Source organism: Phyllobates terribilis, unplaced genomic scaffold (assembly GCF_046119375.1).
Source record: "Phyllobates terribilis strain yellow unplaced genomic scaffold, ASM4611937v1 Scaffold_1__5_contigs__length_1240528914, whole genome shotgun sequence".
Classification (NCBI taxonomy): Eukaryota; Metazoa; Chordata; class Amphibia; order Anura; family Dendrobatidae; genus Phyllobates; species Phyllobates terribilis.
In genome coordinates this window covers 1,035,597,346-1,035,612,603 of record NW_027362761.1, presented here as the reverse complement: position 1 = coordinate 1,035,612,603, position 15,258 = coordinate 1,035,597,346, and the positions used below count along the sequence as shown (strand labels likewise).

Below are 15,258 nucleotides of genomic sequence, written 5' to 3'. Positions count from 1 at the left end.
ACAGACGAAAAGTTCAAGGTTTTTAGTGGGGTTAATGCAGAAGAATAAGGATGGGAATATTACACAGTGTAGCATGGGAAATAAAAGATTGAGGATGTGTGAAGGAGACTTCCTGTCTGCTCTTAGACCCCACATCTGGAAGTGGATATGATCCATTCCTTACTACACTGAACACAAATATAAACGCAACGCTTTTATTTTTGTTCCCATTTTTCATGAGCTGAAGTCAAAGATCTAAGACTTTTTCTATGTCCACAAAAGGCCTTTTTCTCTCAAATATTGTTTACAAATTTTTATAGATCTGTGTTAGTGAGCGCTTGTCCTTTGCCCAGAATTCATCCACCACACAGGTGTGGCATATCCAGATGCTGATTAGGCAGATGATTATTGCACAGGTCTGCCTCAGGATGGCCACTGCTTCCCATTTTATACTCTGCCTTGTCTCCTAGGTATCACTTCACCATATCTTTTGCGGATTTCCTCCCACCAAACACTTTGCCTAGTGCCCAGGGCCATTGCGTTACATGCTGTATTCTGATCTTTATCACCCCAATAATAAGCTGAGGGGAATCACATAACCTATACACAACAGGGCTATTCAGTAGCATCCACATGACTAATTTTAATGAGTGTGTAGTAGATGCCCTAATTAAAAGTGTCCTGACTCCGTGACGGGACGTGTTATATTTGATGGATTACTGAATTATGCAGCTGCAACCGTTATAATTCTCATCCTATCACTTAAAGACTCATTTAGAAAATACATGTGAACCTCCAGCTAAGCTCCACTCCTGCTGAGACTTCTCATGTGCCTGTTGGCAACAGACCAGGCATGTCTATGATCAGAAAAATGCCTGTTGCTAAGGAGAACAAGGGAAATCTTTTGCAAAAGTGAATTTTCATGTAATGTATTGAATTGTTGGCCTTATTTCTAGAATATTTATGATGGGCTCGACATATGAGTTCACAGCCAGCTCTCATTTATACTATGTGTAAAGCTGAAATATCTCCTAATAAGGTTATGTTTACCCACCGTTCAGGCGTCTCAGCACGGGAAAAACAAAATGGAAAATACATTTTAAAATATACAGCAAGATTTTATTTGGACTACATAGGATCATAGCAACCCAAGACTGTCGTAGAAAGTTTACATGTCACATAGTGCCAGGCAGTCTTAATGAAGTGTCCCTTCCTTTTATTGTGATGGTCAGAAGTTTAATTGTCGACTCTCCTTAATATCAAGGAAAAAGAATGAAACATGGTTGAATTCATGTATATTGCTCAGCTCATGGCTGTTATCTTTATTACCTTCTACTGTCAATGTTCTACATAAAACAAAAGATCATCAGACAAGGTGTTGATAGTTCAGTTGTTAATTTCTGAGAAAGTTTTCCACTCCTGATATCAGTGAAAGTTAAGTTTCCCTTTCTTTCCCTCTTGTTTTATTCAAGCTAGGGCTCATTCAGATGTCCAATATTCGTATACAAGTACTATCCGTATGAGGCCATGGAGACATGTCTGATTTTGATCCGAGAGCCGGATCAAAATCGTCAATGCAAGTCAATGGATGCATAAAAAAAAATTGGCATCGTAGTGCGGTCTGATTTTCACTGTCAGAAAGGAAAAGGTGGAGACATTTTTTTTAGTTCTTCACTTACGAGAAAACGGATGGCACACTCTGATCAAAGTCTGATTAGAGTCTGATCAGGATAATCAGTCCGTTCTATCCGTACGTGGAAAAATCGGACGTGTTAATAAACCCTATAGTAAAGTAGTGGCAAATGCAATAAAATCTATAACCACTCAAAACACATAGTTATTATATAATTGTTAGAAAATCTCTGCCGCAGAGAACCACCCGACAACGCATCATACAACTGCAATATTAAAAGATTATACAGTATATTCTTCCCAAAATTGCACATCCAGCACGATACGCTGGTGAGCATCCTCCTCTCCATGTCAGTAAAGCTCACAATCTGAAAGACCTCTTAACAGATAGTTACTAGAGATAATAAGTTAATGCCAATTGAATTTCTGTTGAATTTCATGAAATTTGCAGATCCCAGTGAATTCAAACATTTTTGATTTGTGCGAATCACCCAAAAAATGATTGAGACCATCTTACACATTGCAGAAGATTGCATCAGCAACACAAGACTGACATGGCCTAAAGTGCAACCACAATGGCTTCCACGTAATGCCCTGTGGCTATAACATCGCATGATATAAAGATAAATCAGTCCTCAGCTACGCCCTTTTTCATAAAAAATGAATGAAAATTTGTAATGGACAACATCATCTAAAAAAATCTAGAGGACAGAAGACCAAGGATTAAAGGGGTTTTCCCACAAACAAAAGTTAATTTTAATCAATAGATCTTGGAATAATAATAAGTTCCACAATTGGATGTGTTTAAGTAAAATGTTCTGTAAAGGACATATTAATATTCATGCTATCCAAATGTTAATGACATATTGATATTCATGCTATAGCAACTCCATTTTGTCTGCTTGTTTCAAAATCATGTTATTATCACTCCTTGCATAACATACTTCTTTCCTTCTTTTCTCATGCTTTACATGGAACTTTCTCACACTTTTTCTCACAAGAACATTTTGTCAGACACCCTGCCTCTGTTATCTAACTAGTCTAGGCCAGGATTGACCTTGTAAATTTCCATCGTGCTTTGAACGAATGATGATAATGTGACCATATACAGTACAGACCAAAAGTTTGGACACACCTTCTCATTTAAAGATTTTTCTGTATTTTGATGACTATGAAAATTGTACATTTACACTGAAGGCATCAAAACTATGAATTAACACATGTGGAATTATATACTTAACAAAAAAGTGTGAAACAACTGAAAATATGTCTTATATTCTAGGTTCTTCAAAGTAGCCACCTTTTGCTTTGAAGACTGATTTGCACGCTCTTGGCATTCTCTTGATGAGCTTCAAGAGGTAGTCACCGGAAATGGTCTTCCAACAATCTTGAAGGAGTTCCCAGAGATGCTTAGCACTTGTTGGCCCTTTTGCCTTGACTCTGCAGTCCAGCTCACCCCAAACCATCTCGATTGGGTTCAGGTCTGGTGACTGTGGAGGCCAGCTCATCTGGCGTAGCACCCCATCACTCTCCCTCTTGGTCAAATAGCCCTTACACAGCCTGGAGGTGTGTTTGAGGTCATTGTTCTGTTGAAAAATAAATGATGGTCCAACTAAACGCAAACCGGATGGAATAGCATGCCTCTGCAAGATGCTGTGGTAGCCATGCTGGTTCAGTATTCCTTAAATTTTGAATAAATCCCCAGCAAAGCACCCCCATACCATCACACCTCCTCCTCCATGCTTCACGGTGGGAACCAGGCATGTAGAGTCCATCCGTTCACCTTTTCTGCGTCGCACAAAGACACGGTGGTTGGAACCAAAGATCTCAAATTTGGACTCATCAGACCAAAGCACAGATTTCCACTGGTCTAATGTCCATTCCTTGTGTTCTTTAGCCCAAACAAGTCTCTTCTGCTTGTTGCCTGTCCTTAGCAGTGGTTTCCTAGCAGCTATTTTACCATGAAGGCCTGCTGCACAAAGTCTCCTCTTAACAGTTGTTGTAGAGATGTGTCTGCTGCTAGAACTCTGTGTGGCATTGACCTGGTCTCTAATCTGAGCTGCTGTTAACCTGCGATTTCTGAGGCTGGTGACTCGGATAAACTTATCCTCAGCAGCCGAGGTGACTATTGGTCTTCCTTTCCTGGGGCGGTCCTCATGTTAGCCAGTTTCTTTGTAGCGCTTGATGGTTTTTGCAACTGCACTTGGGGACACTTTCAAAGTTTGCCCAATTTTTCGGACTGACTGACCTTCATTTCTTAAAGTAATGATGGCCACTCATTTTTCTTTACTTAGCTGCTTTTTTCTTGCCATAATACAAATTCTAACAGTCTATTCAGTAGGACTATCAGCTGTGTATCCACCTGACTTCTGCACAACACAACTTATGGTCCCAACCCCATTTATAAGGCAAGAAATCCCACTTATTAAACCTGACAGGGCACACCTGTGAAGTGAAAACCATTTCCGATGACTACCTCTTGAAGCTCATCAAGAGAATGCCAAGAGTGTACAAAGCAGTCATCAAAGCAAAACGTGGCTACTTTGAAGAACCTAGAATATAAGACATATTTTCAGTTGTTTCACACTTTTTTGTTAAGTATATAATTCCACATGTGTATTCTCTTTTGCTTCCTCTCCTGCCCAGGAGCTGTGGTATGATCAGACCATGTTCCTGCACGGTCAGACACAGCCATTACACAGCACACAGAAGGGGAACATTTATAAGATTATCTCAGCACAGGAACATTTTATTTAAACACATCCAATTGTGGAACTTATTTTTATTCCAAGATCTATTGATTAAAATGTCCTTTTGTTTGTGGGAAAACCCCTTTAAGTTCGAACTTCTGTGAATTTAAATAGAAATAGCATTAAAAGGCGGTTCATTTAGGTCTTCTCTACCTCCAAGTAGGGCGTACAACTCTTATAAGCTACAGTGGGCAGCCTCCATGAAGAGCAAAACCCTCTCAGGCTGAGTCAGGGTCTTATATTTGTTTGTAATAGGTGCTGTGTAATACTATATGACTGCACAGAGCTTCCCTTATGGAGTAAAGGTGTGCTCCAGTCAAGTAACCCTGCTGTTTGGGGCTGGGTGCTGTACGACAATGGACATAAATATCCCTTCAATCAAGACATAGATATAGTAGAATCCTCAATATAATTCAACTATGTATTGTTCTGAAACATAGTATTACACCATGTTAAATCTGCCACCGGGTTTTTGATACCACATCTGAAAGTAGCAGACTAAGACTCTGTTTCCTGATTGTGTCACTTACTGGGCTGTTTTCTGCAGTTTTGATTGTAAACTGTTTTCTCTTCTGCAGATCTACCAGTTCACTGAATGCTGAGCTCTGTATAACCCCACCCACACCACTGATTGGCAGCTTCTGTGAACACTCTGCATAGGCAGAAAGCTTCCAATCACTGGTGGGGGCAGGGTTACATAGAGTTCATGAATATGGAGGACTACATGGCAGCAGGTTTACTAGTCTTGTAGTGATAATCTCCTGCTGATACTTATTTTATCAAAACTACAGCAAGTAGCCCAGTAAGTGACATTGTTGGAATTGGGGTCTCTGTCTCTACATTATGCTGCTCTCATATTAAGCGGAAACAACCTGGTGACAGATTCCCTTTAAACAAGTAACCTTAGGAAGGTGATATGGTCGACACTTGCTAACTATCTTGTTTCCTCACCAACACTTGTGATAATGATTTCTGCCATTTTACTATGTACTACGGCCTATATAGTGGTGTATAATATGGTGTGTTTTTGATAATATTATGTTATTTAATAAAAGGAAGGTTTACTGGATGTGGAAAAATCAGAGACTGAAGATGAACTGACTCTAACTGAAATAAGTTGTCTGCGACTGAAAGGACAGATGATCTATTTGCCGGAAGCCGACAACATTCTTTTTCTCTGTTCTCCAAGGTAATAAATCATACAAAAAAATCCTTAAATTATTGTTATTCTACAGCTGTGTGAAAGGAAGCAGCGGGTTTTAGACAGGGAATCACTAATCTTACATCTTGTATAAACGCATTATGTAGTTCACATAGAAATTTGGCTGCATGGTCTTCTTGATGGCTATTGCTATTTTGGGTTTCAAATAGTCCATGTCAACAAATTTGTAACCGTTCCACTTGAGAAATACTCTACTAGCCCTTCCTGATGCTTATAAAGCTGACTGGCAGATAGGCTAACTTGAATAGCTAAGTCCTTCCCTTGCTCAGTATCTCTGTGTCTGCATCAGCCATGACAAACAATGAATGTATGAAGGGGGCTGGCTGTTTGGCTTATTCTACTAGGAAAGCCAGCCCCCTTCATACATATCACCAATACGAAAGAGGGAGAGGAACCTATATCCTGTGTTATAGTAAATGCAGAAGCAGAACCCCAGAGGCTCAATACTGATGCTTTTACTGTATATTCATATTAGAACAGAAATTTGTACTGGTTTCTATTTGAAACACTTTTAAAGTATCCTTCATTTAGCTACAAAACGCCCTTTAAACAGCCATAATTTACTTTATAAAGCGGTACCAAGAAATGTTACCTATCATGTATAACCTAAGAAATAAAGTGCCCTATATGCTTCATAGACTGTATACATTAAAAGGGTCTGTGCCGCTGCCTTGGTCTCTTATTGGCAGGCTGCAGCAGTGACATTTTGACTACAAATGACCCATACAACCAGTCAGCGAGCTCCACAGCTCCGCTAGTGTAGGTGGCACAAGCCTGAGCACAGTAATTGGTTGCAATGATTGGGTGTCCTTGAGTTGTTAAAAGCAGCATTAGACCTAAGGAGGGGAAGAAACGTGAGGGCGCTGTGAACGTGACAAACTACTTCCCAATTAAATAGATTATGTGATGGTATAGTGCATTGATGCAAGTGTAATTTTTAAATATACTTTGTCTTATAACCAATGAATCCATAATACATGTAATGACAGTGTAATGAACTTGGATGACTTGACAAGAAGAGGACTGTACCTCAGTGACATCCCCCTCCATGATGCAACTCGTGACCTAGTACTTCTTGGAGAACAGTTCAGAGAAGAGTATAAGTTGACTCAAGAACTGGAAATACTTACTGACCGCCTGCAGCACACCCTCAGGGCCCTGGAAGATGAGAAGAAAAAGACTGATACGTAAGAGAATCTTTTGTATCATATTGGAGTAATTATAACATCAGAAATGTAATGAATCTTATAAGTAGTGTTGAGCCACCCCCGTAGTGTTCGAATTCGGTTCGGTTCGTCGAACACCCGTGTGTTCGCCGAACTGTTCGTCGAACACCTTCGAACACCGTTAAAACCAATGGCAGGCAAACAAAAACACATAGAAACACATAGAAAACACCTTCAAAGGTGTCCAGAAGCTGACAAACTGCTCAGAAGACATAACTAACACATGGAAAAGTGACAAGTACATATAGTCATGCGAAAAGAAAAGAGGTGGAGGAGTAAAAGGAGGGGGAGACACAGATATAGGCATGTCATGCCCTTCTAAAATCCAAAAAGTGAGAAGCCGACACGGCCAGTCCGTTCCTGCCCGTGCCACCTCCGTGTCGCCGGGTTTGTGCCAGAGCCGCGGTGGACCCTGACGGCCAGCCCCCCTCTCCCAATACTGGTGCCTGTCCGCTGGTGGGTCGAGCGAGCCCCCCTGTGGTGGAGGCAGCTCTAAGCTTATTAATTTAAATTGTCTCTCTAATTTGAATGAATACACTTTAAATCCATTTACAAGGATCTATTGGAGGGCAAGTCTCATGCCAGCAGCCGCGTAATTCCAGCTCCAGTAGCGTCCACTAAAGCTGCTGCAGTTAAAAAGCTTTTATAAGGATCGAGCTCGGCTGTCCACCGCAAGGCATCCTACTGCCAGTCCGAGCCCCTATGCCTTGGGGTGCCTCCTGATGCTCTTCACTGAGTATCCCGTGGTCCCGAAGCATTTCCTTTGAAAAAATTAAGTGTCCAAACTACAGGTGGTGTAGCTTGCTTAACAGCCGGGATAATCCGCTGACTAGCAGACACTGCTACTAGGCACAAAGTATTTCCTGGGCTAGATGCAGTTAAAAATTTGTAATTAGATACTCTCGTTGGATGCTGAGAAAGCATTCCATAGAGTCTCCTGGCACGCCATATATTATTCTCTTAAAAAGCTTGGGGTAGGTGTCTAGGGGACCCTTTTATAGCCAAAATCACGGCCCTGTATCACAATACATCACCTAGGCTGAAGATAAATGGAACTGTAGCACCCTGGGGGCTCGGTTGCTACAGAGGTATTGCACCTCACCCAGAGGTGTGATATCTCACTCTCAGGTAAGGATGTAGTGTGGATCAGGACCCGACACCTGCATGCATTACACCACATTGCCGTGGGGCAGGGCGACCAATATGCCCCTGAGATGGGCACGACAGTCCCTGTCCCTGGCTGGAGTGGGGGGAGGGAACACCGAGGAAGGGGAACCCTGTAGTGCAGGAGCAGGGAGGAAGCAGTTCCTGGGTGCATTGAGAAGGGAGTATAAAAGGTGGGCACCATCTTAGTTCAGTGCAGAGAAGTCTGAGCAGAAGTGGCAGGGAGCAGGGGCTCTGCATGAGCTCTGCTCCGGAGGCGGGCCTAGTAACAGAGGCCAAGGCCTGGAAGAGGGAGAAGGAAGGAAGAGGAGCGGAGAAGGCTCCAGGAACGAGGAACGAAGGGATCCCAGGGGTGCGGACGGGCGAGTCGCCACCGCACGCCCGAATCCACCTGCGTGGAGGGGTCAGGCCAAAGGGGGAGACCGGTCCCCGAAACTAGTGGAGGCAGGAAACGACCCTCAGCTAGAAACAGGAGGCTGTGACATTTTATGTGGCGCAGCCCCTCGCTACACCCGCTAGGAAGGCACCACATAGGGTCAGGGAAACTGGCGCCAAGTTTACCAAGAGGAGGCCCGAGGCAGCCGGACAGAAGGGTTGGTAAGAAAGGCCAGACAAAGGACACACAAAGGGGGTCCTGTGAAGCGCTCCAAAGTTATCTGGGAGTTGTCTGAGCCCCTCACCTGGTGAGCACAGTACGACGTGGGCAGCCGTTACCTGCAGACGTGGTCTGGATAATAAGAACTGTGAGTAAAGGCCCTGGACTGCATCACTGACTCCGTGTCATTACTGCTGCTGCCCTGCACCATCACCCCCATCCTCCGCATACACTGTCCTGAGGCTATACTCCTCCCGTGGGGAGTTATGCTACGCTCTGCTGCACCCACAACACCAGCCTCAGCGGTCTGCCCTGGAGCGGCGGTTCACTCTGACCGCAATCCACGGGTGGCGTAGTCGGACATTTAAACATCAAAACCACATAAATAGTTCCGCCACTGGTTTGACCGCCCTGAGCCACGGAACCGGGTTGCCGCCACGGAGACTACAACCACCAGCATCCACCAAAAAGGGTCCGGCTCCGGGTGTCCCAAGGCCCAGGGGGCGCGTCAGAACATTTTCATCACCTTTCACAATCACCAATGGGACAAGGCAGGGATGTTCTCTGTCCCCTCTCTTATACATCCTAGTGACGGAGCACCTGCTCTCATCAATTCGCCATAACCCCAATATTAGGTGGATTGAGGTGGGAGGCACCGAGTACAAGTGCTCTCTATTTGCTGATGATGTCCTAGTATATATCACTCAATCACATATATCCATCCATGCTGTTATGGCTGAAATAGATCACTTTGTTACATGGTCAAATTTTAAAATCAATGCAGCGAAGTCTGAGGCCCTCGATGTCTCCCTCCCCAAATCCATATAGGATTCCATCCAGTCCAACTTTCCCTTTGCCTGGCCCTCACAGGGTATCAAATACTTAGGAATTCCTATTCATAGAGACCTCTCCCATCTATGTTATCTTAATTTTGGGCCCTTTATTGAACAACTCCATACAGACCACGGTTGGCAAGTTAGAACTGTAAGATTCACTACGTGAACCACTGGTGTTTTGTGGAAAAGCACATGTACACTGTGTTCCAAATTATTATGCAAAAAGTGTTTAGGAGTGATAAGGGAAGAATTTGTTTGTTTGTCAGTTAAACTCATTGATGGTGATGTGTGTCAGGGCTCTTTATATCACTGTAAGCAATTGCAGACACCAGTGCTAATTAGTTTGGCAGGTGTGTCCAATGAAAGGCAAGACTACTTAAGAAGGCTCTCTCACATTATTCAGCAGCCTACATTTTCTGCCAAAATGGGAAAGAAAAAGGATGTGTCGGCTGCTGAGAAGCAACAAATTGTGGAGTGTTTAGGTCAAGGCATGACTACAATCAACATTGTGCGATGATCAGGATGAAGTGTCTTGGCAATCAAGAAGTATGTAGCTGATTCACAGTACACACGTGTGCGTGCTGATAAGGGCAAATTGAGGACTCTTTCCTACAGGCAATTACGTCAGGTTGAAAGAGCAGCGGCAAAAAAGCCTTGTCATAGCAGCAGACAAGTTTTTGAAGCTGCTTGTGCCTCCAACGTCCCCCGAACAACAAGATGCAGGGTCCTTCAGAGGTTTGCAGCTGTGCATACGCCATCCTGTCGACCTCCTCTATCCACTTCACACAAGCAGAAACGGCTCCAGTGGGCCAAACATTACATGAAGACTGATTTCAAAACTGTTTTGTTCACGGATGAGTGCCGTGCAGCGCTCGATGGTCCAGATGGATGGAGTGGAGGATGGCTGGTTGATGGACACCCCATGCAAACACGGCTACAGCGCCAACAAGGAGGAGGTGGAGTAATGTTTTGGGCTGGAATCATGGGGAGAGAGATTGTCGGCCCCTTTAGGATCCCTGAAGGCGCTAAAGATGAACTCCATAATGTGTGTGGATTTTCTCAAACAGCACTTCCTGCCATGGTTCAAGAAGAAGAACCGTGTATTTCACAGCAAGATCATTTTTCTGCATGATAATGCACCATCTCATGCTGCACATAAAACATCTGCATCTCTGGCTGATATGGGCATAAAAGGGGACAAACTTATGGTGTGACCCCCATGCTCCCCTGACCTCTACCCCATTCAGAACCTTTGGAGCATCATTAAAAGGAGTGTCTATGATGGCGGGAGGCAGTTCACATCTAAGCAACAGCTCTGGGAGGGTATTCTGTCCTCATGCAAAACAATTGAAGCAGAAACCATCCAAAACCTGACAAATTCAATGGACGAGAGAGTTCAGAAGCTCCTTTCGAACAAGGGGTCCTATGTGAAAATGTAACATCACCTAGAATAAAGTTTTGAGTTGAAAACTGTTTGATTTCAGTTTCTAACAACCTGCTAATGCTTATAATTTCAAAAATGACCATTTTTTTGGTCTTTATTAAAATGAAAAGGTTGATCGAAAAGTTTGGGGGATCTAAGAGTGTGGCAACCCAGTAGTCATGATTACTTCGAATTCTGACAATATGAGGGTCATGCTGCAGGTAGTGCAGCAAGAAGGCACTTATGTGTCTTGCGCATCTCGGAGCCCCAAAATTATTTTCCGGGCTAGATGCAGCTAAAAATTATTTTTAATTTTAAATCTGGTGGAGCTTATTATAGATGGCCTAATAGGATCAGTGCTGCACACTGCTACAAAGCCCAAATTATTTTCCAGTCAAGATACAGATAAACATGATTAGTAATTTGAAAGCTTAAAACGGTTGGTAGGGTGATTTTAAACAATCATCAAGCTTTTACTCTCCCCAGGATGACACAGGGGTAGAAAAGTCGTTTCGGATCCATGATTTGTTCATCTTTATGAACGTGAGTCTGTCTACATTATCAGTGGAGAGCCGCGTGCGCTTATCTGTCAGCACACCACCAGCAGCGCTGAACACACGTTCAGACAGAACGCTGGCTGCGGGGCATGACAAGATCTCCAAGGCGTAAGTGGCTAGCTCCGGCCATTTATCCAGATTGGAAGCCCAAAAAGAGCAAGGGTCCAGTGACACAGTCGTGGCTTCAATGTTTACTTGGAGATACTCCTGTACCATCGTCTCTAGGCGTTGACTATGTGTCAGACTTCTTGTCTCCTGTGGCCTTGCAAAGGATGGGCTAAAAAAGTGGTGAAATGATTCCGCAAAATTGATGTTACCACCAGATACTGTGGTTCTGTTACGGTTTGAGTGCTGAACACTTGACGGTCCCACGGTTGGCAAGTTGGAACTGTGAGATTCACTACGTGCACCACTGGTATTTTGTGGAAAAGCACATGTAAGATTCTGCAACAGTCTCTGCTGATACTCCTGCATGCGTGCATCCCTTTCTATGGCAAGAATAATTTCTGCAAATTTACTTTTGTACCGGGGATCTAACAGTGTGGCAACCCAGTAGTCAGGATTATTTCTAATTCTCACAATTCGAGGGTCATGTTGCAGGTAGTGCAGCAAGAAGGCACTCATGTGTGTTGCGCATCCAGGAGCACCAAGTCCCTGTTGTGTTGGTGGCGAGGTAACAATCATGCTTCCTTCCTCTGTCCTCTCCCCCCAACCTCGCACAACAGAAATGTGATCAAGGTCTCCCTCATCTGATGAGTCTTCCATCAGTTCGTCCTCCACTTCTTCCTGGGCTCCTGCACCTTCCTCACTAGTTTGGCTGCTACCATGCGCCCTGGTAAAACCATCTCCCCCACCCTCACATGCCTGCCGCCTTGGTGCTGCCGACCGTCTGGACCTTGCAGATGTTAGCCCTTCCGCATACAACTCCTCCTCCTCTACTTCCTCCACCTCCTCTTGTGCCACCACCTGACTCCGAATTCTGTTTAACATGTGCTCCAGCATGTAAATCACCGGAATAGTCATGCTGATAATGGCATCGTCAGCACTAAACATCTTCGTCGCCATTTCAAAACTGTGCAGAAGGGTGCATAGGTCCCTGATCTGAGACCACTCCTGCAGCGTGATTTGCCCCACCTCTGAATCTCGTTGGCCCAGGCTATACGTCAGAACGTATTGCACCAGGGCTTGTCGGTGCTGCCACAGTCGCTGCAACATGTGCAGAGTTGAATTCCACCGGGTAGGCACATCGCATTTTAGCCGGTGAAGTGGCAGGCCCAACGACTTCTGTAGAGATGTAAGTCGCTGAGCTGCGGGATACGAACGGCGGAAGTGAGCACACAGCGACCGTGCCCTCTGCAGAAGGCCATCTAGTCTGGGATAGTGGGCTAAAAATTGCTGGACAACCAGGTTCAACACGTGAGCCATACAAGGCACGTGTGTGACATTGCCCCGGCGAAGGGCCGCACCCAGGTTTGCAGCATTGTCGCACACGGCCTTCCCTGGTTTCAGGTCCAGTGGAGACAACCATTCATGAAATTGGTTCTCCAGAGCTGACCACAACTCCTCAGCTGTGTGACTCACATTTCCCAGACATTTCAATGTAAAAACCGCCTGATGACGTTGAGCCCTACTGCCAGCATAGTAAGGAGGTGTGCAGGATCCCTTCTGCGCAGTTAGAAAGCTTGTGGCATGACCAGACAGGCTTTGGGTGCAGGTGGAAGACCGAGAGGAGGTTGAGGAGGCAGAAGCAGTGGAGGAACTTTGACATAAAGAGGATTGACGCACAACTCGTGGGGACGGCAAGACTTGGACAGCAGCCCCTTGTCCTGCTGTCACCATAGTTTCCCAGTGCCCAGTCAGCGACATGTAACGCCCCTGTCCATGCCTACTCGTCCCAGTGTCTGTGGTGAAATGCACCCTGTCACACACAGAGTTTCTCAAAGAAGCGGTGATGTTGTGTGCGACATGCTGGTGGAGCGCAGGCACACCTTTCTTTGAGAAGTAGTGCCGACTGGGCATCTGGTACTGGGGCACTGCGACGGACATAAGGTCTCGAAAATCCTCTGTGTCCACCAGGCGGAAAGGCAGCATTTCTGTAGCCAAGAGCTTGCAGATGGTGAAATTCAACCTCTTAGCTTTCTCATGGCTAGGAGGAAATGGTCTTTTACTTGTCCACATCTGAGGGACCGAGGGCTGGCTATTGTGCTTAGACGGGGTTGATAAGGGTGTCCCCGGCAAACTGCCGGTCTGTGAGGAAGATGCAGGCGGACATGTTAGGTTGCCTTGATCCAAAGGTGGTGCTATCGATGTCGGACAGCGCTCAACACCAGCTGCTGTTACCACCTCCAAAGAAAATGATGACCTGCCAATCACGCTGGCTGTTGCGGGTAAAGAGGTGGCAGGTCTGCGCCCCAAAACAGGTGTGACTGCTGTCCCCCCAGTCACAGAGGATTAAGAGGCCGCGGATGCACAAGATATGGCAGACGGTGGTTGGCCCGGCCGGCTAGGCCGCATTGTAGCACACTGAGCTTCCCACTGCAACTTATGCTTCATGTCCATGTGCCGGTTCATGCATGAAGTACTCAAACTATGTATTTTTTGGCCTCTACTTAGCTTTTGCTGACAAATGTTACAGATAACACGAGTTGGGTCATCTTTATCGATCTGAAAAAATGCCCAGGCTATGCAAGGCTTAGCACCCATGCGACCTGAAGAGCCACCACGACTTGTGGTGAGAGGCAGAGTTGTGTTTGAGGATGCAGTTGTTGATGTGCTTCCAGTACTACGTCTCTGTCCAGGAAGGCGCAACCTGACCTCGTCGTCACTAGCATCTTCCTCCACCTCCTCTGCTGACCTCATCTCTTGGCTGACTGTGGGTTGACAGTAAGTGGGATCTCCAACCTCATCATCATCACCCTGTGTGTTATCACACCCGTCGTCCTCAGAGCCAACCTGTTCCTGCCCTGACAAAAAACTAAAGTTGTCGCTCCAATCAGGTATTTGAGTCTTATCATCGTCTTCCTCATTGTCTCCACCAACAGGAGTTACAGTTTGGGAATGAGGGTCTACATTATGGTCAGAACCTTCTGCGTCTGGTCCTGGATACGACTCATAAAGATTCTGGGCATCAGTGCAGATCATTTCCTCGTCTGGATTCACAGAAGCGCTGGAGTCGACCTCTGATTCCCAGGCTATAGTATGAGTAAACAGCTATGCAGACTCAACCATCTGTTCTACCTCATACTCAGACGGGCAGCTGGAGATTTGGGAGCTGTGAGGAAGCAAGTGCGATTTGGGTGACACCTTTGAGGACTGGAGTATTTGTGATGTTGAAGTTGATGTGGAGGAGAGCCCACTTAAAGGAGCACTTGATATCCGTTGAAGCACCTGCTGTTTTTGTGCCTCATCTGGAATTTGTAGCGATTGGCGTGGCCGTAAGAAAGGGATCTTATCACATTGTCCGCTAAAAGAAGTAGACATTTTAGTTTGGCTGGAAGATGGTCTTTCTTCTGCAGATGTTACTGTTACTTTAACACCTACCCCACGGACACAACCTTTTTTCCCCTTCCCAACACGCCTATTCCCCTTTCCACCAGCAGCAGGCCTTTTTCCACTCATTTTGGTGGTTAACTAATTCACAACTCTGGAGTTGTTTGCACAAAAAAACAATGGATGGTAACCGAGCAGAGCTGAGTGGCCAAACTGTGGTATTAGGCCAAAACTATTGGCTAGGTTAGATGCAGAAAAAAATATATTCAGTTTGCAACCTGATGGAGGTCAGTATAGATGGACTAATAGAGAAAGTCCGACACACTGCTACAAGGCCAAATATTTTTTCAGGCGTAGATGCAGAAAAAAATTATATTCAGTTTGC

At 45.1% G+C, this 15,258-nt stretch overlaps 1 protein-coding gene across 1 annotated transcript in view; it reads left to right on the top strand.

Moving 5' to 3' along the window:
- Positions 1–15,258, top strand: part of GUCY1B1 (guanylate cyclase 1 soluble subunit beta 1) — a 113,466-nt gene that overhangs the window by 52,609 nt on the left and 45,599 nt on the right. Inside the window, exons 8-9 of the mRNA XM_073644957.1 lie at positions 5,417–5,550; positions 6,573–6,770. Of these exons, the coding sequence (XP_073501058.1) occupies positions 5,417–5,550; positions 6,573–6,770 (332 nt within the window). The remainder of the gene's footprint in view (positions 1–5,416; positions 5,551–6,572; positions 6,771–15,258) is intronic.